This window comes from Vidua chalybeata, chromosome 21 (assembly GCF_026979565.1).
Source record: "Vidua chalybeata isolate OUT-0048 chromosome 21, bVidCha1 merged haplotype, whole genome shotgun sequence".
NCBI lineage: Eukaryota > Metazoa > Chordata > Aves > Passeriformes > Viduidae > Vidua > Vidua chalybeata.
The window spans coordinates 3,701,775-3,725,808 of NC_071550.1; the positions used below are offsets into that span (position 1 = coordinate 3,701,775).

Genomic DNA, 24,034 nt, shown 5'->3' on the forward strand with positions numbered 1-24,034 from the left:
TCTGCAGGTGGGTGGTTATGCTATAGAGGGGGTGACCCGGCTCTCTAGGAGGGTAGTTAGGCTGTAGAGAGGGTGACCCGGCTCTGTAGGGGGGTAGTCCGTGTCGGTTGCAGGATGACCCCGGTCTCTTTGGGGCTAACCCCGCTCTGGGGGGAGTCCCCCATCTCGCAGCGCCGCTCTGCCCCTCCTGGATACCCAGCGCATCCCCGCATGCCGGGACTGGGATCCTGAGGCCGCACCCCGGGCCGGGAGGGGGAGCGGGAGCGGCCCCGCACCCCGGGCTGGGAGGGGGAGCGGGAGCGGCCCCGCACCCCGGGCTGGGAGGGGGAGCGGCCCCGCACCCCGGGCTGGGAGCGGGAGCGGCCCCGCACCCCGGGCTGCGGGGCGGGGGGCGGCGGGCGCGGCGCTCGCCGTGCGGGGCCGCTGCGGGGCTCGGCGGGCGCCGCTCGGTTCGGCCCCGCTCCCGGCCCGTCATTGGCGGCCCCGCGGCGCTGGGAGCGGGGCGGGGAGGCGGGAGCGGCCCCCGCAGAGCCGCCGGCCCGGCCATGTGCCGACAGGGGTGGCTGCTGCCGGCTGCCTGCTCCGCGCCCGCCGCTGCCGCCCGCCTCCTCAGCCCCCTTTCTGCCGCTTATTTTTAATAATTTTTTTAATCGTGATTCCATTTTTAAGATTTTTTTTTTTAAACCGTTTATTTTGGTATTGATGCTCTCCGAGCGGGAGACTTCGGGAGACGCGGTCCTCACCTGAGCGAGCCGGCCCCATTCCCCCGTGTGAAGGTAAGCGGAGCGGGAGAAGGCACCGGCGCGGGGGCTCCGCGGGACCCCCCGGCTCTGCCGGGCCCCTTCTTCCCGTCTCTCCCAGCGCTGGGGTCGCTCGCGGTGTTTTTTCCCCTGTTTGCTTCGATCCCGCCCCCGCCGCCCGCTTCCCGGTGCATCCGAAACTGCCTGGGATCGCTGCTCCGGGGAACCGGCAGCGAACCCGCATCCCGGGGATGCCTGCAAGGAGGGCAGCAGGCACAGGACAGCCCCGGCTGCCGGGAGTGGGCTGGGAAGGGATTTGGAGGGGGAGAGGTGAGGAGGGACATGGAGAACTGCACGGCATCCGCTCCCCCACAGCCTGCCCGGAGGGACCGGGCAAGTCCCGCCGCCTCAGACCTGCATGGAAAATACTGGGGTGCTCCAGGCTCCGTTTTCCCTCATCCTACAGCATCTTCAGCTCCAAAGCCTACGAGGGATGTCATGAAAGCACCTTTCAAGGATGGAGTGGGAAAGCTGCCCCCATCCCATGCCTTTCCTGGGTGCGCAGGTCCTGTCCTTCTCTGCCCCAGGGACACCTCGGTCCCCTTTGCACGCTCAGTGTGGGACTGGAACTGGCCTCTCTTCATTGTCTGGACATCTCACCTGAAGCCATGTGATTCACTTTGTTTCCATCTCATGCGCTGGCCCCAAAGGACATCAGAATCCCCCTCTCCATCCCAATGAGTTTGTAGGACACCCCAGTCCTGGGTTAGGTAGGAAAACATCCCCTTGGCTCACACTCAGCACAGCAGTGGTGACGGAGAGGGATCCAGGGCAGAATGCAAGGAAGGTGATGGCACAGTCACCTGTGGGTTGTTTTTGTCACTCTGCGTCCAGCAGCCATGGAGGTCTGTGCTCTCAGAGCCACATGGATGCTGTTCAGCACATTAAAGGTAGCCTGAGGGCTCAGGGGGGCTGTGGGAGGGAGAGAGAAATCCCCCAAGGGAAGATGGCTTTTCATTTCCCCATATCGACCGCTTTCAGACAGGATTATTTATATTTGACATAACAGATCACCAAACTTGGGAGGGAGTGGGGGTGTGCTCATACTCATTAAGGTAGACAGTTCTCTGGCAGAATAAATTCAAGGTAAGAGAAGACGGCACTTTGAGGTTCAACAGATTGTCTTCCAGCCTGAAACGAGCAGCGAAATCAGCATAAAACCTAGAAGGGAAAACTCTGCACTTCAGTCTGTCATGATGTATGGCTGTCATTTTAGGGAACCTGGTGGGTTATCCCAATTTTTAGAGTGCAGATGGTGCTCCTGGGTGACTTCATTTGAGCAAAAGTACCCAGTAGGATGGGGTTTTTAGTCATCACATCTTGTTTTCACTGAGGAAGCATCTAAATGATAGTGCTGTGAGGGAAAGCAGTTGACATGAATTGTGCATGAAGTGAGTGCCTGAACTATCCCACACCTGTGCTGAGGCTCCTGCCCCGCTGCAATGGCTTGTGAATAACTGGAGGTTGTTTGCAGTCTCTGTGGTTGATTTTCTTCTTGCCTGAAACGAGCAGAAAGGTGCATTAGGGGCTGTCAGTTGGTGAAAAAAGATTTTAAACACCTTAAAGATTCTGCAACTGTAATTAGAAGTGTAACCTCCTTCCTCTTCATGTCAGGGTTTCTGTGCAGAGTGATGACAGGACCTCTTAAGGAATGGTGCTGGTGCTCAGGAGAGATAAAGAACTTCAACAAAATCCCCTGCAAAGCTACTGATGTGGATTTATCACCCCGCAGTACATTGGTTCTCGTTCAGAAAGGATGTGGGGATTCGAGGGAAAGGAAGGAAACAGCATTTGTTCCTTTCTGGTTTGTTGCCAGTGGGCACAGATGACAAACACAGGCAGCTCTGAAATACCTGTGCCTACCTGGGCACAACGAGTGGCAGAACATCACCAGTGCTGCGGCTCCTGGTGGTGTCCTCGCTGTTTTCCTGCAAAGCCTGGTAGAGGGTCTGGCTGTCACATCTCCTGACACTTTTCCATTGAATCTCTGGCAGTCCCTAAACCCTCGTGGAGGTGACACGAGAGTCAAGCTTTGACTCAGGGGCTTTTCTCTCTGAGGGGGACATGTTCAGTAGTGGGTAAGGGACAGACTCACTGCCCGTGGTTTATTGACCCAAGCCTTCCTAAGTGTTTCCCACTCTGACCCTACAGCCATTCCTCAGCACCTCTTTAGGGTCTTTAAAAGTTTTGCTGGGTGCCAGATTCAAAGAGATAAAGGTGCTCAGTCCCCCCAGGCATTTACGTGCAGCCCAGAGAGCTTGGCTGCATCCTCACAGCCCAGCAGAGTCTGTGCCACTGACCTTTGGGATGTCAGGATGTGTCCTCAGCACCCAGCACATGGGGCAAGGAGGGGTTTTGCAGCTGGCCAAGCTCCAAGGGATTTGCCTGACTCAGACTTTTCCCTCTGGCTGCGCAGTGCTGGTGGAAGAAGCAGGCCTGGCTGGGTCCCTTGCCACTCGGCCTGTTCCCGTACCTGTCTGTGGTGTTGTCATGGATATGGATAAGGACATGGCCAGGAAAGAGGTGCTGCAGGCTGGCAGGGCTCCTGCAGCCACGGCTGGTGATGCAGCTTGTGACATTGAAGAGGTGCAGGGAAGGATGGAGCAGAGGTGGCAGCTGTTGGGGTTGAACTTGCAGCTCATTCCCCATTTAAATTGCGTTTTCTCCCAGGTCACTGGGTGTTATCTCCTTCTCTCCTTGTAATCTCTTATGGTAGACTTGGTTCCCCCTTTGCCTGAGCAAACAGCCTTTTATCCCAGCAGTGCAGATGGGCAGAGGGGTGACAGATAGGTGGGTGGTGAACTCTGACCCTCTCCAGACCTTTCAGCCACATTCAGCTCACAGCCAGCACCAACCCAGACAGGGCTGGGACCTCAGGAACCTGCTAGAGCAGCCCTGGGCAGAGGGCAGTGGGAAAGGCTGGGGAACAAAATTAAAGGTCAGAATAATGTTTTGAAATATCCGTGGACCTCTTTGTCCCTGGAAAGGTTAATAACAGCCTTGACCCATTAACAGCAGTTCAGGGCAGCAGCAGGAGGACCAGGCTCCATGGAGATGTGATCCTCAAGGTGTCAGAGGCATCACTGAGTGGGGACAGGACTTGATTTAGGGCAGAACCACCACGATGATGATTTTATGTGTCCAAGAGTACAGATTTCTCTCTGTACAATGTTGGGTCCAGCACCTCCCTCAGCGTGAGCTCCCCTTGGCAGGACAAGGAGCGGAGACAGCACATGAACCAGGGGCTGGCGAGTTCTGTCAGCCTCTCACTTCAGACAGAGCTTTCTCCTGCTCATTGAACCATCCCCTGTGATGGCTCAGAGCTGACATTTAACTCCACTCCCAACAATGGCACAAGTCGAGATGAGGCATCACCGGGGCAGCTCAGGCCCTGCTCACCATCTCCAGCGCTTCTCCCGCAGGACAAAAGCCACCTGCAGCCGCAGACGTGGATGTTGTCAGTGTGCTGAGCTTCTCTGGACAGCAACACTGATGTTTTCCTGAGCTGGAAGCTGGAAAACACGTGCCACTGTCCACCTGCCCATGAGCTGAAGGAGGGAGGGATGCAGCTCCTACACGGGGCTGAGTGGAAGGTACACACGGCTCTGCTGCCCTGGGAAATAACTCTCTGCTCCACAGCTTTTATCAAGGAGATGGAAACTTGTCATATTCTTTTTGCAACCATATCTGACATTATCCAAGCAATTTGCCTTTGGTGTGTTTCCAGAAATAGTTAGGCCTACGGTAGGCAAGGGGTGACATCTGGATGCATTACTGTTGAGTTCAGAAACATTCAGTAAACAAGACAGGATCTATTGTTTAAAGGTTATTTCAAAAGGCTCCCAGCGACTTAGCTGGCTGTGCAGTGGGGAAAGCTTTAATGGCACTGTGGTAATTGCCTTTTCTGAAGGCCGTTTTAGAGGGAACTTACCAAAAACCCAAAAGTAAGGCTCAGCCTGTCCCAGCCAGGTGAGGGACCTGATCCAAGCTGAAAATGTGAGGGGGTTTGCTCTTTGCTTCAGTGCTGGTGGGGTCAAACCTGGGGAATGGCTGAAGGAAGAGCAGGCTGGGGGGCACAGATGGGGGATGCAGTGGAGCTCACCAGCACTTCAACGATAAAAAAAGGTCTCAGATCAGCATAATAGGGCAGCAGGATTCACATCAGCAGGAGAAAGAGCCCTCCCCGAGGCACTGAGGAGAAAATAAATGTCATTAGCCATGGATAAAGCAGCTGCCTTTGAGCACCTGAGCCGAGGGTGGGAGGCTCTGCAGGGAGAGGGGCCTGGGGGGCTGCCAGGGCTCAGTGGGGCCACAGCAGGAGCCACTTGGAGCCCACGCCTGTATTCAGCACGTCCCAGAGCACTGAATTAATCTCTATTAAAAAAAGGAAAAGTGAATTCCTGCCAGGAGCCAGGGGCCAGCTGCCCTCCCCTCCCCTGGCCCAGGTGACAGGGATGTGGAGGAAGGGACGAGCTGTGGCTCTGCTGTCACTCACACACCTGCGCGTGCTCCTGGCAGCAGCCACTGCTGGCTGCTCTCCTCAAGCCCAGGGCAGGCAGAATTCATGCTCACTGATGATTTCCTGCCCCTCAGAGAGGAAATCATGTCGTGGGCTCACGTATCTTCCTGTTTCACCAGTGTTTTTCTCTGAGGGGCTTTGGGGTGAGTGAATTGCACTCAGTGGAGCCCTGGGGCCAAGCAGAGGGCTGTGCCTGCAGCAGGACCGTGCTGTCCCGCTGCCTCCAGCCCTCCTCTGCCTCACCTGGTGCTGTGACGCCGTGTCAGTGCTGCAGGGTCTCAGTGCTGGGGGAGCCCTTTGGAGCTGCTCAGATCCCACACACCCAGCCCTCCCTTCCCCCTTCTGTTCACCCACTGCTGCTCCAGCCCTGCCCTCCTGCTCCACAGCCTCCTCTTCCTCCCTTTCCGAGATAACAGTCACAAAATCCTTAGGTGGTGAGATAACCACAGGAAACTGCCCGAAAAACAGGCTCAGTGAAAAAGCGTTTTTTCCCTTTGAATTGCTACTGAAGTCCGGCTTAGGCTCTGTCAAGGCTGAGCTGGTTGGCCTCTCCTGGGGAGGGGATGAAGGAGATGATCTTGCTCAGCGGGGCACGGAGCCCTGGGCACCACCAGCTTTAGGTCTGGCTCTGAGGCCATGGCTTTGCTCTAGGTACGAGTTCATCGCCGGCTCTGAGCTGCAGAGCTCATAAGCTCATTACACTGGGGGAGTTGCAAGTGCTGAGCAGGCCACACAGCTGGGATTTCCTCCCCTTCCATCCCATCTCAGCAAACCAGCAGGAAAAGTGCTGTGTGGCTGCATTTTTTTAGAGTGCAGAGCTGGTCCCTGGACCACGATGGAGCAGAGTGTAGCACTGCCTTGTCCCCACAGAGCTGGCACCAGGCAAAACCTGCTCCTCTCTTTACTCACAGAGTGTTTGGGATTAAAGGGGGAAATCCATCCGTATAAATGCCAGAAAAGTGGCTGCCAGGGCGAGAGAAGCCCCCAGATTTCTGGGTGATGGGGCTGCTTTGAATCCCCCTGGGCTTCACCTCAGCCTTGTGATGGATTCCTCGTCTCCCCAACCTCTCCCCAGCTCGGTTCACTTCAGCTGAACTGGACCAAAATGCCTTGAGGTTCAAGGATTCACCGGCTGGCACTGATCACAGCAGAGAGAGGTGGACTTTGTTGTAGAAGATGACACAGAGGCTCCGTTGGGGCTGGAATTTGCTGTGATGCTGCGGGAGCGTGCCGGGAGCGAGGGGGATTTCACAGGGAAGCGTCAGACGAGTCCCCGGAGCGGCTGCGAAAATCACAGCTCTGCTGAAGCATCACTCACAGGAACGGCTTCCCGCGAGAAAAATAACTTACCTACAGAGAGCTTTGCTCGTTTCTCTTCCAAATATTCCACCTTCGCTTCTCTCTGGGGCGTTCGGGTGTTTCTGCCTGGGAAATGCTGTGGTATTTCCGAGGTGGCCGGCAGGGACAGCGCGCTCCCGGCACAGAGCTCGGGTTTGTTTGTTTGGAAAGCCGCGTCTGCTTCCCGCTGTAGGCAGAGGGTGCTGCTCGGGCTTTGCCGTGCAAAGCCTGGATTCCAAAGTCTGGATTCCCTGCGCTCCCCGCCTGCGTTTGGGTTTGGATCCATCACGGATCTTCCTGCCTGAGCTTTGGCAAGGCATTAACTCTCTCCTTTACCTGCTGCCTGCCTTCTGGGCGAGGTGCCAGCGTGTGCAGGGAGGCTCTCCCTGACGGAGAGCTCCTGCATCATCCCTGCGGGCAGCGATGCTCCTCCTGCCTCCCGCTCTGCCGCCAGAGCAGCGGCGTGCACGACGCCGCTCTTTGCTTAACACAACGCGCAGGAGTGACAGGGGAAAGCCGAGTTTTCCTCTAAACAAGAGGCATTTTGGGGCAATCCAAGCCGTTTCCTGGGAGGAATTAGAGCTCGGCTTGGAGGTGTCCCAGCTGCGGGAGGGTGGCTGAGGAGATGCACGGGCTCGCTGGTGGGGATCTCTCCCCATCTTCCCCGCGAGTGCAAGCAGGGATGTGCAGGGATGCAGGCTCTCCTGTGGAAGGGGAAGGAGGTGGCTCGGTCTCATTGGTGCTGCCTGCTGGGAAGCTAAGCCCTGGGAAGATTAGCGGTGGGATCTGGGGGAAAATCGCTCTGCTGAGAGAGTGGGAGTGGAGTTGGGAGGGGAAGGGTAATGAGCGCTGACTTGCATTTGTTGTTAGGAAAATTTAGTGGGTTTATTGTTATGTTACACAAAGGAGCAACTGGGGTAATAATTCCAACTTATGGCTGTCCCATGGCTTCTTGTGTGGCTTTGTCCTTGTGCAAACAGTGACAGGCACCAAGCTGCTACTGCCTGTGGCTGCAGCTCTGCCAGGAGAGCTGAGCCAGCCCCACTTCCACATCCAAATGCATGACAATGCTTGAGAGGTGTTTCTCGAAGCCCTCCAGGTGACATCTCCCATCCAAATGTCACCAAAGCCGTTTTCTCAGTGACTGTGCCACAGGTAAGGTCCACCCAGAGCAGGGAATGTGCTCCTGGATGGGGATTGGACTTGGTGACCTTTAAAGGTCCCTTCCCACCCAAACCAGTCTGTGATTCCAAGGGCAGCTCGGGTCTCCAGCACTGGCATCACTGAGCTTTCAGGTCTCTCTTTGCAGGGGAGATCTGGTGGGCACCAGGGTGCCCAGAGAGGCTGTGGCTACCCTGGATCCCTGAAAGGGCCCAAGGCAAGGTTGGACAGGGCTTGGAACAACCTGGGATGGTGGAAGGTGTCCCTGTCCATGGCAGGGGGTGGAACGAGAGGGGCTTTAAGGTCCTTCCCAACCTAGACCAGTGTGGGATTCTGTGATCCTCTGTGATCCTCTGTGACCAGCACTGGATGTGACATCCCATGGGCAGGCCCAGCCCCCTGAGATAAAGACAAGCACAATGAATATTAGACAGTTGCAGATGATTTTTTTTCTGATTTGCAACACTTCATCTTTGCTGTTTTCTCGAGAGTTATTCCTGATTCTCACAGAAGCTCGTGGGAGCAGATTCAGCCCACAGAAAGTGGAGTTTTCTTAGTTGCACCTATTTTCCCTTGTGTTTCTGGCACCACATTTTTGTTTATGTTGTATTTTCAAAGAAAACAATGCAGGTTACAGAAAACACAAAACAGTGGCACCAGTTTCTGAGAAAACAAGCACTGATCGTGGTTTCTGGGTACCATTATAAATACTATATACTGTTGGATGTTCAGATTGGCAGGCAAAGGGTTAGTCTGTAAAACACTGTCTGACTTGATGGGGAGTAAATATAAAGTGTGAAGATTGCTGGGCTGTGGCAGAACTGTTGACTGCAGAGGATTAGAGTTGCTCAGCCCCAGGGATGCATAAAACTGGCACAAAACTGCTTCTGGAGTTTTGCTCAAAAAAAGAGGGGTCCTAGAAATGAATACAGGTTTTCCAGGACCTGAAATGAAAAGGGTTTTGTTTGATTGGGCTGTTAACATCACCTTGTAACCCAAATATCACAGGCTTGTGCAATTCCATGATAATCCCAATTAAACCAGACCAGAAGCAGCACTGAAGCATCCTGGGCTCCCAGCAGAAATTCCTGGGCTCCCACACGCTCCATTCTCTGCTCTGTCAAGCCCAGCAGCAGTGGCAGCCAGGTTGGAAGGTGGTTTTTTAACCAGGCCCGTGGTTTGGACCAGCAGTGAAGGCATTCCTGATTCCCAGAGGAGATTTCTGGTCTGTTGGACTTCCCAAAGGGGCATCTCCTGCAGAAACAGCTCCATTGCACGTTTTCAGGGGCTCTTCTGTGCCAAGGCACTGGGCACTGGGAAGATGCTCACATTTTTACAGCTCTGGGTTTTGTAAGACTCAGACTTCAGCTCTCTGTCTGGTTCACATCGAGGCAGGATGGTAATGAAGGGCTCCATGGGGGAGGTGGTGCCTGGAGAGCTTGGAAAATCACTGAAGATTTTGCTGATTTGGTTCTGGGTTCCCAGTCCATCGCAGCTCAGCTCAGAAAATCAGCAGCTTTGCTAATTTGGTCCTGGGCTCCAAGTCCAGCACATTAACTTAGTAAAAATGTGGTGAACCCCAGATGGAGGAAGAAATGCCAATGTCTGCTCCAGATCAGAAGGCTGAAGGCTTTATTAAAACTATACTATAATACATTAATATACTATTTAAAGAGATAGTATATATTGTACTTACTTACTTCTTACTTACCTATCTAACTATGAACTTGTGACTCTGCTGAGAGCCCGAGCCACAGCTGGATCCCACTGGTCACTGACCCCAAACAACCTTCACCAGAATCCAGCCCAGCAATCACTGCAGGTGAACAATCTCCACACCACATTCCACATGGGGAAAACAAAGGAGCAGAGACAAAGATTGTTTTCTCTTCTTCCCTCTGTGCTTCTCCTGAGAGGCAGAATTGTGTCTCTCTGCCCAGAGGATGTGAATGCCACATTAAGTGTGTTATTTTGCAGAGAACACTCCTGCTTCCCAAGGAGTTCCAACAACTGCGTTCAGGCCAAGCGAGCTCACGGTGCAAGGGAGGAAAGCTGGAATCCAGCTGGGATTTGGGGGTGCTGTGTGAGCCTCCTCCTGCTTCCCAGGATGGGTGGAAGCATTTCTGTGGGCTCATCCCTGGGGGGGTCAGGGCTCTGACCCCTCCCAGGGCTGCTGTGGGTGCCTTCAGACAGGCTCAGGGTGGGACTCAGAGCACTGGTCTGAGGCTTGGCTTTCTGAGAGAAGACCCCTGGCATTTTCTGCTGCTTTGAGGTGCTGCCAGTCAGTCAAGCAAGGAAAGGAGGAGCTGTAGGATGCGCCAGCACTGAGCAGAAGCTTCTGATCACACCCATCCTTCTCACCTCACCTGCCTCAGTTTCCCACATTTTGGTGCCTGTGGCAGCATTTCTCTGGCAGTTGGGCACGGCGAGGAGGTGGCAGATGAGGATCAGGAGCCATTGCCTCGCTCTCAAGGGCCTCTCCAGCATCAAGGAGTCATTTCAAAGGCAGGGCTGGTGTCGTCCCCGTGCTGACGAGAGGCAAGAAGATCCCTCACACGTGTTCTGCCTTCGGAAAGATGCTGTCCCTGGGAACAGTCAATATTTCAAACATCTGATCCCAGCCCACGTGGGCTTGAGCAGAGCAATTTGTGTGAAGGTTTTTCTCTGTTTCTTTATTCTTCTAATGAGGGTTTTCAGCTGAGCTGTGTGAGTTCCTTTATGTTTTCCACTCTTTCACTTATGATTTTGTTGTTGTGGTGTTGTCATTTTTGTTTGGTTTTTTTTTTTTTTTTTTTCCTCTGAGTTAAATCTTTCCCTCTCTCATCTCCCAGGAAAAGCTGTAACAAAATTAAGGTGAGGAAAAAGGGGAAAATTTACTGGAACTGGTTCATGGTAAGTTGCCAAGAATCTGAAAATTACCCTCTCAGACGGTCTGTATTAATTCCCTTATGCAGCAATGATAAATCCTTATCAAAGAGGATAACATAAGGAGATTTTACTTCCTGTAGAAAAACTCCAGGGTGCAAATAATGAGGAAGCCCATCTCCCTCTTGTCCATGATCCCTGGAAGTGTCCAAGGGGAGGTTGGACAGGGCTTAGGGATAGGGAAAGGTGTTCCCCCCATGGGAGGGGGTGGAATGAGATGAAATTTAAGGTCCCTCCAACCCAAACCAGTCTGGAATTCTGTGATTCTGTGATCACTTTTGCAAATGCACGTGCTGACACCAGCCCTAAGGGGGTGACATTACATTGAACAAAGGACATGGAGGGGAAGGCAGGCAAGTGCCCTGTCCCAGGTGCTGTGGGCAGTGTCTCTGCCCTGGCAGCAGCCCTAAACCTCTGCACTTCCCCACTTGCAGCAGCTCCCGAGTCCCTGAGGTCCAGCCCCGGGAGCACCAGGCAGAAAGGAATTTAAATGCAGCAGTTTTTGTCCTCTGCCCATGTCGGGCAGCCTGAAGGTTCCTCTCACTCACCGTGTGATGAGTGAGGGGCTCCTTCCCTCCTACCCCAAGTGCAGCTCATGCCCTGCCCCAGCACCAGGGCAGGGAACGTGTGCCAAACTCCAGTCCTTAACATTTATGTGTTATTTCTAAGATCCCCGAGCTCCCCCTCTCTTCTCCTCTTCTTTATTCATGCACCACGCTGCCTTGCTGGGCTGGAGTGGGAAAAAACACTCTGCTTGTGCCTCATTACAGGGCTTGAGCCAGAGCCTTCACCAGAGCGATGTAAAGCTGTAGCTATGGAAACTCCCAACCCTTTTTTCTGGTGGTTTTTTTTTCCTTTTTTTTTTTTTTTTTTGAGAGCAGCAGCGTATGTCTCTTTGGAGATCCCAGGCAGGGCTGCCTACAGCACCCAGGGACTCCCCTGGTGTCTCAGAGCAGGAGCTGGAAGCACAGAGCCAGGTCTGTGTCCCCAGGGCAGGGGAGGGGGACTGAGGAGGAAAAAGTGGGTTACATGGAAAGCCAGAGCCCAGGACAGCTCAGGGATGCTGGGGGGCGCAGTGTGATGCTGATGGAGATGTCACCAGCTGCCAGACAGCCACCCACAGCTGGCAGGGGTGGGCAGGGACAGAGGGGTGCTGTAAGGGCTGTGTCTGAGCAGAGATGGGATGAGCACAGTCCTGGGGGATGCAGGTGGGAATTTAGGAGGGCTGAGCCATCTCCAGCACCCAGGAGGACCCATCTGCTGTGGATGAGCCTGGGAATTTGTGTGTAGCCCCCTCCCAACAGGGCACAACAGAGAGTGAAGTGCCCTCTGCTCATAAAATATGACAGAGGGGTGTGCTGGTGTCCCTGAAGCTCTCAGGTTGCTGCATTTTATTTTAAAGGAGCTCCCTGGATCCCAGCCTGGATCTGTGACTCCTGAGCAAAGGGAAGCAGGATGTGCAGCTCACAAAGACTTTAATCTGCTGAGGATCTTCCCATCCCACAGAGATGTGTTCACACCCCTCGGAAGTGAGGAGCTGTTGGCAAAACTGCCCTGCTGGGAGAAGGTCCTGGGCTGGGCAGTGGGTGCTCCCCACTCCCTGACCTTTTCCCCCTCAGCAATGATTGCACCCCCTTATCTCAGCCTGCTAATTCCCAATCCTGCTCTCTCTAATGTTTAATATCTCAAGCTGCTTAAGCCATACTCAAGAGGTGATTAAATGATGCAGGGTGGAATGACAGCACATCTTTCTTTTATCTTTTTTCTTTTTTTTTTTTTTTTTTAAGGAGTTTAGACTGCTGATGTGTGTTTGTGGTTATGGCCTGCTTTCCCAGTTGATGGATGGAAACAATTCCTGGTGCTTAAGCAGACTGGGATTGTTTGGGCAGTGAAAGGTTGTGACATTCACATTCTCTGGACACAGAGACATCATTCTGTCTCTCAGGGGAAGCACAGAGAGAAGAAGAGAAAACAATCTTGAACTCTACTCCTTTGTTTTCCCCATGTAGAATGTGGTGTGGAGATTGTTTACCTGAAGTAATTGCTTAATTAGATTCTAGTGAAAGTTATTTAATTTCAATAACCAATCAAATCCAACTATATCTCAAACTCTCAACAGAGACTCACGAGTTTTGTTAGTAGTTAGTTAAATAAGTAAGTAAAAAGTAAGTATATAAAATAGTATAGTATCTCTTTATATATATATATATATAATAGTTTTGGTGTTTTGGTCTGGGTTTTGGTGTCAATGTCAATAGTTTTAATAAAGTTATCCTTCAACCTTCTAATCTAAAACCAAATATCATTTCTTCCCACATCCAAAGTTCACCACATTTTTTACTATAAAAGGTGGGACTGAGGAGGGTAAAACCCTCTGGAGTGGTTGGACAGCAGTTCTGAGATCAAGACAGAGCCTGGCTGGTTGTGAGCTCCCACTGTGGCAGCTCAGACCTGGGGGCGAGTCCATCACTGCTGCACCAGTTCCTTGGGCCTGGTTTTTGGATTTACCTGTCCTGGACCGATGCCAGCGTAGGGTTGGTGTGCAGGGGTGCATCGGAAATCAGGCGACCCCCGACGGGAAGAAATGCTGATGTCTGCTCCAGATCAGGAGGCTGAAGGACAGCTTTATTAAATCTATACTATAATACATTAATATACTATTTAAAGAGATATTATTTCATTTTACATACTTCTTACCTATCTAACAAACTTGTGACTCTGCTGAGAGCCCGAGCCACAGCTGGATCCCACAGGTCACTGACCCCAAACAACCTTCACCAGAATCCAGCCCAGCAACCACTGCAGGTGAACAATCTCCACACCACATTCCACATGGGGAAAACAAAGGAGCAGAGAGAAAGATTGTTTTCTCTTCTTCTCTCTGTGCTTCCCCTGAGAGGCAGAATGATGTCTCTCTGCCCAGAGGATGTGAATGTCACAGGGGTGCACTGGTGGGCAGCTCACTGGCATCCCTCTGGATGTCTCCAGCAGCCCTGCCATTATCACCAGCACCTCTCTCGATGTCACCAACGCCCCTGCGATGCTCTCAGGATGTGGTCGTTCATTTTCACAGGGGGACAGAGCAAGGTGGGCCCTTCATGAGTGCACAAGTGTCCACAGTCACCTTCCCCTGTCACTTTGGAATGAGGACAGCAGCACCTTCAGGGTGGCCCCTGAAGGGGACATTCCCAAGGGCAGCGTCCAGGTGATTCAGCGATTCCCCCATCCCTCCCAGCAGCACAGCCTCTCTCCATGGAGCATCTGCCGTCGCTGAAATTCCTGCCTGGCATTGTGCTTAGTAAGCCTTCACGCCGCTTTGATGAGCTGTGCAAATATTGTTTCTGTGAAGCGTGATTTGCGTGTGCTCAGTGCCATTAGTGCCTCATTAGTGCCGAGCACACATTCCCTCTGCCGGGATGGGCAACCCCTGCATGCAAGGAAACCTTCTGAAGTGTGCTGGAAACTCAGACTGAGAGCTAATCTCTGCTGTAAAAACTGGTGCGAGAGGATTCCTGACTCTGCTGTGAACTTCTGCTTTTTTTTAACTTCAGGAAACCCCACAGTTCGAAGTGGCTCTTGCTGTAGGATGGATCTCTGGAACAGCCTGAGCCTCCTCTGCTGGGTTTTGGTGCTGTCACACAGGAATGCAGCCTGGCTGCTCTGGCAGGTTGTGGGGGTCACACCTGATGACCTTTAAAGGTCCCTTTGACCCAAAATTCAGTTCTGTGGCAGGGACGCCTGCAGAGGTGCATATACAGTGTCCTTGGTATCTGGAAAAAGGTTATGCAACGAGCAGTTGTTGGACTGACACGTGACATTTAACAAAACACTTTTCATTATAAAATCCGGGGGGTTAATTATCTGTAATACCATTTTTATATTGAATTATAATAGGAGCAGATAGAAGGAACAGCTCAGTGTGACCCATTCCCCACCTCAGCACTGCTCTGGGAGCACGGGGGGAGATTTTCTGGCTGCAGAGGCCTGAGCTGAGAATGGGCAGAGAGGAGAGGAACAGCCCCTGGTCCCTCCAGCCCTCTGGAGGAATTTATTGTGTGTTCTGATTGATGCAGATATGGGGGATACATCCCCAAATCACCCATCATCTGTGTGATCCTGATGTACCTCCAGCCTTGGCTTTCACTGGCAGGGCACTAAAACCTTTCCTGGCCAGGTGCTGTCCTGCCCTCAGCCATCCCCAGGTGTCCCCTGAGCCCTGCCCAAGCCTGGCGGGTGGCTGGGATCCTGTTCTGCAGAGCTGAAGGTCCTGGCTGATAAATAATTGATCAGGCACTGGGGAGAATTTCCCTTTCCAACGTGTGGTTTCTGCTCTGGACATCAATGGGAGCTGAAGCACCCGGGGCTGTCCCAGCTGCAGGAGGGCTGGGGGACTCTCACAGGAGTCTGGGCTGTGGGTTACCCCTGTGCCACTGACAGTGACCTCTGAAGCTGGCTTTAAGTCGGGTAAAGGCTCTAAGGCCACCAGAAGGGGACAGGTGGATGTGGAATGTTCTGTTCTCTGCTGTGTTTGCTGTTAAAAGCCCATGACAGTGTTACAGGCATCTCCCAGCTGGTGGAGCCCTCTCTGATGTGCCACGGGCTCACAGAATTCCTCTTATTCCAGGGATCATCAATAGTGGTACCTTTCAGGGTGGGGAAGGGCCCTCCTGAGTGCAGGATCTGCTCTGCCGAGGGCGGTGTCTGAGCAGAGATGGGATGAGCACTGTCCTGGGGGATGCAGGTGGGAATTTGGGACTGCTGGGATCTCTGGGCCATCTCCAGCACCCAGGAGGACCCATCTGCTGTGGATGAGCCTGGGAATTTGTGTGTAGCCCCCTCCCAACAGGGCACAACAGAGAGTGAAGTGCCCTCTGCTCATAAAATATTCAAAATCCCTTGGAGCACGGAGTGCCTGGAGATGGGGGTTCCCATGGGGACAGCACTGCTGCTGGGCTGGGCAAGCATGCAGTGGTGAGATGTGTCTCCTTGTGTTGAGGAGTGCCCAGGTGGCCTTGTCAAAGCCAGGGGTCTGCAGTGACCCAGCCCAGCCTGGCTGTCTGAATCCCTGCAGGAGCATCAGCCCCCAGGCCAGGAATGCTGTCCTCAGGAGGGGACAGGGAGCGCAGGGGACTGATGCTGGCCCTCTGGTTAAAGCGTTTTTCATCTGGAAAGCCACGGGGCTGATGCAGGCCCGCTGGTTAAAGTGTTTTTCATCTGGAAAGCCCCGTTCCTGCCTGTGTTTCTGGCAGCTGCCCTGGCCCTGGCTCCAGAGATGCAAAGTCTCCTGCTGGCACCTTGCCCGGCCGTTCCCAGAGCCCAGCTCTTATTCATTGACTGGGTAGGATTACAGGAACTGGGGGAAATGCACGAGGGAGGCTGGATTTGCCACCAAACTGGTGTTGGCTCCTGGTTTATTTGCTGCTTTCCCACCTCCCAAGCCCGTGGCAGTTCCTCCACACTGACACTCTCCGGTGTTTGCCTTTGGGCAGAGCTGTGGCACTTACAGAGCTCCAGGGTGGCAGCAGAGGAGTTCAAGCCAGGCTTATCCTCAACTTTACAGCATCAAGGGCTCGCATCCTGTCTGCTCTGCCCTGGACAGTTCATTACAGTGGGATTTCTTGTTCTGATTCAAGGTCCTGAATGCTGTCTGCACCCGACTTGGGGACAGAAAGCAGCAAGGCCCAGTGGCTTAGGGCAGTGGCATCTGGGACAGCCAGCATCCCTCACATGCTCTCCTGTTTCCCTGGCATCGTGCTGAGCTCTTTTTCTTCCTTCTGAGGCAGGGCCTGACCAGCAGTGTCAGTGTCAGGATTCGTGGCACGTGGATGAGCTGGGAAGTGGCTGCATTGCCCACCCAGGGCAAGACCTGCAGTGCTGCTCTCCCTGCACCACGCAGGGTCAGACACATCTGCCCCACACACAGCTGCTCAACGCCCAGTTTCCACACAGAACTTAAAATCTCCCCGACCTCATCATCCCCCCGTTGAGGTCCTTCCCTTGGATCTTTGCCCTGGAGTGACCCAATGAGCTGGTCCCCCCCCCAGCAGCCCGGATGAGGGTCAGCCTGGGGGCTGTGCTGGGGTCAGTCCCCCCTCAGAGGCCCTTCCCGGGTGCTGGAGGACACCCAGCACTCGGTGCAGAAACAACTTGTCCAAGCACAGAGCGGAGCCAGGGATGTGCTCGTGCAGAGCAGAGCCAGGACAGGCAGGACGGTGTCACTCCAGGACACGGCGCTGGCCTCCCCTGCTCCCTGACGAGGGTGGGATGGGTGTTTTCCTTTTTTTTTTTTTTTCCTCCTTTCCCTTCTCCATCTTGGCTGTTTGGAAGCACGGGGCAGAGCTGAGCCCCGCTCCCCTGCACGCACGGTGAGCCAGGGGCAGGGGCTCACTCCGGGGTTGGAGCTGAGTGTCCCTGGAGCAGGGGCTGTTTCTGCCTGTGTCTGTCCCTGTGTGCTCACCAGGGAGGGTCTCAGCTCCCTGTTGTTCCCTGGAGCAGGGGCTGTTTCTGCCTGTGTCTGTCCCTGTGTGCTCACCAGGGAGGGTCTCAGCTCCCTGTCGTTCCCTGGAGCAGGGGCTGTTTCTGCCTGTGTCTGTCCCTGTGTGCTCACCAGGGAGGGTCTCAGCTCCTGCCTGCTCCAGCGCTGGATCAATCCTGCCAGCACTGGTGTCTGTGCTGCCAGTTGGCATTTTGTACCCAGTCTGGCTGTTTTGTCTGAATCTCCAGCTCCTGGGGACAGGTGAATGAGGGCAATTCCCACGTTTTGTGGTGAGTAGAGGGCTGTGCTGCCTCTGGTTCCCAGGGCTGCTGGGGGATGCAGTAGCAGTAGAGAGGGACAAGCTTTGGGATACAGCTCTTTGCATGTAAGACACGATCTCCTTGTGCAGGCACAGCTTCAGTAGCACCAGCATTCCCTTTTTATAACCACTTGCCATGGCAGCACTTCCAGGTGGTGCAAAACTCTTCGGAGTGACTTTGTTACCCTGCAGTTGGGATCTGGGGTGGGATGGGACAGCTGAAAGCCTCCTTTATTTAATTGCCCAGAAGATTATTCTTAATCCCTGCAAACCCTACAAGGTGGCTTAACTGGGTGCTCAGAGGAACCTCGGAGCAGTTTCCTCTTCCTTCCCCCGCCGAGCTTCAGCAGGCAGGATCAGGCCAGTCCACACGAGCCTCTGGACCTGGAGCTCAGCTTTTCAGAGGCGGGTATTTGCTGGAGCCTTGGTTTGGGCTGAGCTCAGCCCCCCCAGCTGCTCGGAAGCCTTCCTCCCACGCAGCCCTCCCGAGGGGCAGCGGCTGCACGGAGCCAGGCGCAGCTGTGAGCAGCCTCTCCCCGCACCGGGCACCCGTGGTGGTCCAGGGGCCGTGTTCAAGGTGCTGGGGAGGTGGAAAGAGGATGATTTCTCACCCCAACCCTTCTCCTGCCACTCGCTGTTGCTCATGAGAAGCTTCCCCCAGCCCCTGCGTTGGGCAGCTCCTCATGGCAGTGCCCAAGGGAAGGCAGGAGCAGAGGCTGAGGCAGATCCGGCCCTTCGTGAGAGTTCAACCCCAAAATCCACATCCTCAGGCATGGCAGGGACAGGGAAAAGCAGGCAGGTGGCACAGGGTCGTGTCTAAAACCAAACAGCTCCTGCAGGACCTGCATCCAGGAACTGTGAAATGGTTTTGGTCTGTGGCAGCACAGCCTGTCCTTTTCACTCTGAGAAAGGAGGAGCCTTGCATCAAGCCCTGCGTGCTCCCAGTGACCCCAGGGCCACCATCCCCCTGTCACCCCATGGCACTGGGGACCACGTTCCTACAGCAAAGGGCTGCTGGGCTGGGGGCAAACAGCCTGTGTGGAGTTACACCCCCCCTGCAGCCCCTTCCTGCTGCCTGCCAGGGATGGATGATGTGCTGGGGGCTGAATTTGGATGGGTTCAGACATCCTTGGTAGCTGGAGGGCTCCTAAAGCTGGAGGAAGGAGCCGAGGTCTCTCGGGACTGAGTCCCCCTGCCTGCCTTCCTCAGAGCAGGGCTCCTGCATACCTTCTCCAAGACCACAGCAGAGCTGCAAAGCACTTCCTTTTACCAGGATATTTATTGCTAAATATATGAATCTGGGAGCCTGTGGAGCGTGAAATTAGGAACAAATGTAAAAAGGAGGTCTAGACAGGAATTGTTCAGCTTATGGGCCTCCGCATGCTCTGCTTCCCTCCCCCTTTGCACGCTGGAGGGTTTAAAGCTTCCAGGTATGCAGCTTTAATCAGAGAAGTATGTTTGGGGAGGGGAAAAGGGAGAAATGCAAATGGTCCAGCTCCGGAGGGAGCAGTGGCTCCGATGCCACGTCTGGCTGGGCGCGGCTGGACAGGAACCGTGGAAATTGGCTCAGTGCAGCCCTGGCTTGTGCCCCGGGGCTTTAATTAATGGGTGGAAAAGCCGGAGAGCCCTCCCTGGCAGAGCTCTGCCTGCCACCTCCCATCTCGGGCCGGCAGGGAGATGCTGATGCTGTGCCATGGGTGCAGCTCCCATCCCCGAGAGCCTGCAGGGTTGAGTGGCCACCCCAGAGCCAGGTTCCTGTCCCAACCCTGCACCCCCTGCCCTTGGCTCCGGGGCAGCGTGGGGATTGCAAGTGGGGGCAGCAAAGGACCCAGGGATGGGCATTTCCAGCTGGCACCTGGCCCAGCCAGGCGCCTCCATCCCTCTTTAAACAGCAGCCAAAGTTTCTAAACCACGAATGCATCGTTTGCAAACCCTTCCCGTGGCTGTGCTGCTCCCCCTGAGCCTCCTCAGAGTGTTTTCCCTGAGGAATGAGGGCAGGATTTGGGCCCTGCTTTTGCCTCGTGGCCGTAGGGTGTGAGAAGGGTGTGAGAAGCCGTGGAGCCATCGGGATAAATTCCCTTCCCTCCTCCCGAGCTGCTCAGCAGCAACATAAAATGTGACGCTGCTTTATCCATTCAGCACTCGCCCAACTTTAGCAGGACATTAAGTGCCTGAAAATATGGCACAGGTTTGTTTTCTTTGGAAGCAGGTTAAATCCCTGACAGATCCAGTTGCTTTACCTCGGGTGCTGAAGTGATTTGGGGCTGGGGTGGCTGGTTTTTGCTTTAACCTGATAGCACGAGCTGGGAGCCAGCTTTGTTAAAGCACTTGGAGAGTAGGTGGTCAGGCTAGGATTTCTGCCTTAATTTATGTCTCTCCTGCTGTTCCCAGCCTGACCTAAAATGTTGCTGGGGCTTTGTTTGTGCCAGTTTTAGTGCCACTGAGCAGGCTGGTAGCCTGTCTCCCCAGCATCCTTCCTGGGGCAAAAAGCTGTGTCTGATCCTGGGCTGGAGAGGAACTCGAGGCCTCCCGTGAGCATTCAAGGGAAGGATGCTGAGAGCATCCTTGCACCGTGCTGGTGTTGCAAGGCTCGTGCTGTGCATGATACACAACATCTGCCCTCTGGGAGAGCCCAGCAGGGACAGGGACAGGGACCTTCTGCTGCTCCCTGTGCCGTGCCAGCTCCCAGGGGGCATTCCAGGGAGAGAAGGGTGCTGGTGGTACCCCAAAACGCAAACTGAGCCACAGCATCTCTGTGATGTCCACTGACAGCTCACCTGGGGCTGTCAAACATCATCCCGGGGTGCCCCCAGAGCCCCCCCCCCCCGTGGTTTGGCCGTGGTGAAGTGGAGGATCCTGGTGTCTCGGACAGGTCCTGCTCTCAGGGAGGGCAGCACCCCGCTCCCTGCAGTAGTTAAAGGCTCACTTAGCAGCTGAGGTTATTCCAAATTAAAATACCACATTGTTTTCTTGGGGAAAATGGATTATAGGCTCAGAGGAAAATGAGTGCAGATCAGAAATCCTTAATGCAAGGCTCCTTTTCCCATCACTGAAGCTTTCTGCCACCAGGTAGGAGCTGGGACAGTGCCCTTGGTGCCTGGTGTTATTTCCTTTGGCTCTCCCTCCTGAGGGCAGAACAGACACGTGTGACCCCAGAGGTGCTTCTCACTCAATCTCTCACCCACTGCATGAAGTTTTTTTAACCCTTGCACCTGCAGGATGGCATTTTTGGGGACTCCCTGGTGACTTTCCACGGGTGCCCAGTGGATTCTGATTCTGCCCTTCAGAGCCCTCCTGGTTTTTATCCCACTTCAAAGGGGGGTTAGCAGAGAGTTTGGGGCTCTGCAGCCCATCCCCTCACCCCGTGCACTCGATTTTGCAGGCTGTTAATGGAGAAGAGGGCGGATGACAGCCGGGACCGTGGTCATCACAGGTGGAATATTAGCGACTGTCATTTTACTCTGTATCATCGCCGTCCTCTGCTACTGTAGGCTCCAGGTAAGGCCGGGGGGCGTCGCAGCGGGGAGGGCTGGTGGGGTGGGAGCTTTGGGGGTGCCAGCTGAGCCCCTCCCGTTTCAGTACTACTGCTGCAAGAAGGATGAATCCGAGGAGGACGAGGAGGAGCCCGACTTCGCCGTGCACTCGCACATCCCTCCGCTGCACTGCAACCGCAACGTAGTGCTGACCAACGGCCCCTCCCTGTACTCCTCATCCCCCTTCGCCAAAAAACCGACCCAGAGCCGGCCCAGCTGCCCCAGCTGCGCTCCCTACGAGCCCCCAACCTCCTTCCTTCAGGAGCCCCCAACCTCCTTCCTCCAAGAGCCCCCCACATCCTTCCTCCAAGAGCCCCCCACCTCCTTCCTCCAAGAGCCCCCCACCTCCTTCCTCCAAGAGCCCCCCACCTCCTTCCTCCAAGAGCCCCCCACCTCCTTCCTCCAGGAGCCCCCCACCTCCTTCCTGCAGGAGCCCCCCACATCCTTCCTGCAGGAGCCCCCCACCTTCTTCCTCCAGGAGCCCCCCGAGGAGCTGCACAACGGGGGGGACCGGGTGAGCTACAAGACGGTGAGCCAGGAGGATCTGGCCCTGCCGGTGTCCAACCTGCAGGCGCTCAACCCCAACCGGCTCTCGGCCATGCGGGAGGCGTTCTCCCGCAGCCGCAGCATCAGCACCGATGTGTGAGCTGCCGCCCGCCCTCCCAGCCTCCTCCACAGCGGGAAGGACTGGTCGGGATTCGTGGCGGGGGGGGGTTTGAAAAGGGAAAAAACAACAACAACAAAAAAATGAAGTGAATGTATTTCTACGGGCTGGTGGTATAAAGGGGGAGCGGAGCAACCCCGAGTGAGGAGTGCGGGGGTGCAGCTGGAACGGGAGGTTTCCCAGCGCTGCGTTGCTTGCTTTTTTTCTTTTATAAAGAGGATTTTGATGTTGAGCATCCTTTCCTACGGAGGAGCTGCCCCTCCTCACCACTGGGCCTGGGGGTGATGAGCGAATGATGGGGCTCATGGGTGGCTGAAAACGGCTCGTGCTGCAGGTCAGCAGCAGCTGCTGGCGTGACCTGGGGGCCCCAGGATACACTCACCCACCCCAAAATGTCCTCGAGCAAAGCAGGGCTGTCGCTGCCCACCCTTCTGCCAGCCTGTGCCGTGCTGCTCCCCGCTGCAGCCATGGGGGTGTCTGTGGGTGTGAGTGTGCACAGCCCTGCGCCACTCCCAGCCCATCCCACTCCTCCAGCCGGGCGTTAATGCCCAGGTGCCAGGCACAATCCCCTCAGGGTTAGGATGGTGGCTGGGCCTGTCCCTGGAGCCCCCCAGAGTGGCCTCATGGACCCCCTGAAGGAGCTGGGCTGGGGATGTAAAACCTCTGCATTACTCGGCGATGGAAATAACACACAGCACACCTTGGGATGGAGGAATATCCCTCTGGATAATCAACATCCCTGCTCCAAGTAATGCCATCCACAACTTCTCACTGAGGGCTCCGTGGCACAGGGGTCGCCGTGTGTGTGCCCACCCCTTGCATGCACATTTTTACACACATTTATTTGTTTGGGAGAGGTTTTTTAAACAAAAATAAAAAAGACCCTTCCCCCCCGCCATCCAGGACAGCGTCAAAAGACTTTTAAATTCAGTCAAAACCTCTGATTTGTGTTTTCCATTGAGCCATTTCCCATGGCCGGGCAGCCTGGCTGTGGCACCAGCTCTGTCCCACGCTGGATCCAGCAGGGACAGCCCTGGGGGAGCAGCAGGCACAGAGCTGGTCCCCGAGCGTGTCCCTCTGCACCAGATGTGCTGCAAAGGAGCCCTTGGGGTTACTCAGAGATTTAGGAGAGGAATTGCAGCACTGAGGGGCCTCCAGCTCTGGTTTCTCCTGGCTGTCTCCATCCCTCCCCTCCGACCTCAGCACACTCCTTGTGACACAACACCCTGTTTCTCCTGGACTGGGCATTATTCAGGTTAAAAGCATCACCTGGGGGTAGCTGCTGAGGATGGACTGGCTGCACAGAGACTCAGATGGGCTCAGGGCTGTGCTCCAGGGGGAATTTCCTTTCTAAAGGTGTTCTGGGAAGAAGCAGCCGTGGCTGCAGCCCCCTGGGCTCACGGACACTGTTTGCAGCCCGGCTGGGTATTTTACTTCGAACCACGAGGGCTTTTAATTCCACAGGAAACCTTTTGAAGTACAAGTCAGTCTTTGCAAATGAGTATCTTCGACTTTCTGGGGGGGGGAGGTTCTGTTTGGGGTGGGGAGGGCTGGGGTTGGTTTCGTACGTGTTTAATATTCCGGGCTCGGTCCCTGTGGTCCAGCACATCCCAGAGGGATGCAGCCACTCAGACCATGCCCCCATGTACAGCTCTCACTGGGGTCTGTTCCCATGCCTTGAGCCCTTCTCTTCCCATTTTTCGTGATTTCTCCCACCAGCCTTCCTTTCCTCCTTTTTTTCCTTGTTTCTTTCCCTTGTAGCTTGGAAATTCAGCAAATGGTTGGCTTTCACTAACCCTCACCTGGTGATCTGTTGTACAGGACTTTGGGAATCTCAGATTTGGGGAGGGGAAAAGTAAAAAAAGAAAAAATAAAAAGAAATAAATTACTTTGACATGGGTTTTGAGGTTTGTTCTTTGTTGTTTTCCTTTTTTTTTTTTTGCCCCTGCATCTGCAAATTTGGGGTGATGTTAGCAAAGCACTCAGGAGCTCCCTGCTGCTGAGGGAGGGCTGCAGCAGCACTTGGGGTGCACACAGAGGTTTGGGGGGTGCTAAAGAGCCTTTGGCTCAGTGTCTGGGGGTCACACCAGTAAAAACACAGAGCAATAAGCCCTTGGGAGCTCAGAAAGGCCCTTTTCTTACTGGCACCATGTGAAATCTCTTTGCTCCCAAGCCCCTGAGGAGCTTCAGGGCTGCAGCTTCTAAAGCCACAGAACCCCAAAGGGCCCCCAAAAGTCCCCAAATTCCCCCGCTGTTGGGACTTTTCCTTGCATCACTGTCCAAGTAGCTGTGATCCTCCT

At 54.6% G+C, this 24,034-nt stretch overlaps 1 protein-coding gene across 1 annotated transcript; it reads left to right on the plus strand.

The window, feature by feature from the left end:
* The first annotated feature begins 512 nt into the window (after positions 1-512).
* Positions 513-23,628, plus strand: FAM163B (family with sequence similarity 163 member B). Its single transcript, XM_053962377.1, has 3 exons — positions 513-776; positions 20,920-21,035; positions 21,117-23,628. The coding sequence occupies exons 2-3, from the start codon at positions 20,943-20,945 to the stop codon at positions 21,714-21,716; spliced, it is 693 nt and encodes a 230-aa protein (XP_053818352.1). The 5' UTR covers positions 513-776; positions 20,920-20,942; the 3' UTR covers positions 21,717-23,628.
* Positions 23,629-24,034: the final 406 nt, after the last annotated feature.

Bases quoted from the DNA above. Each gene is read 5' to 3' on its own strand.
- FAM163B (XM_053962377.1), top strand. From the start codon at position 20,943: ATGACAGCCGGGACCGTGGTCATCACAGGTGGAATATTAGCGACTGTC. The intron at 21,036-21,116 runs GTAAGGCCGGGG...CTCCCGTTTCAG, and splicing joins TCTGCTACTGTAGGCTCCAG to TACTACTGCTGCAAGAAGGA.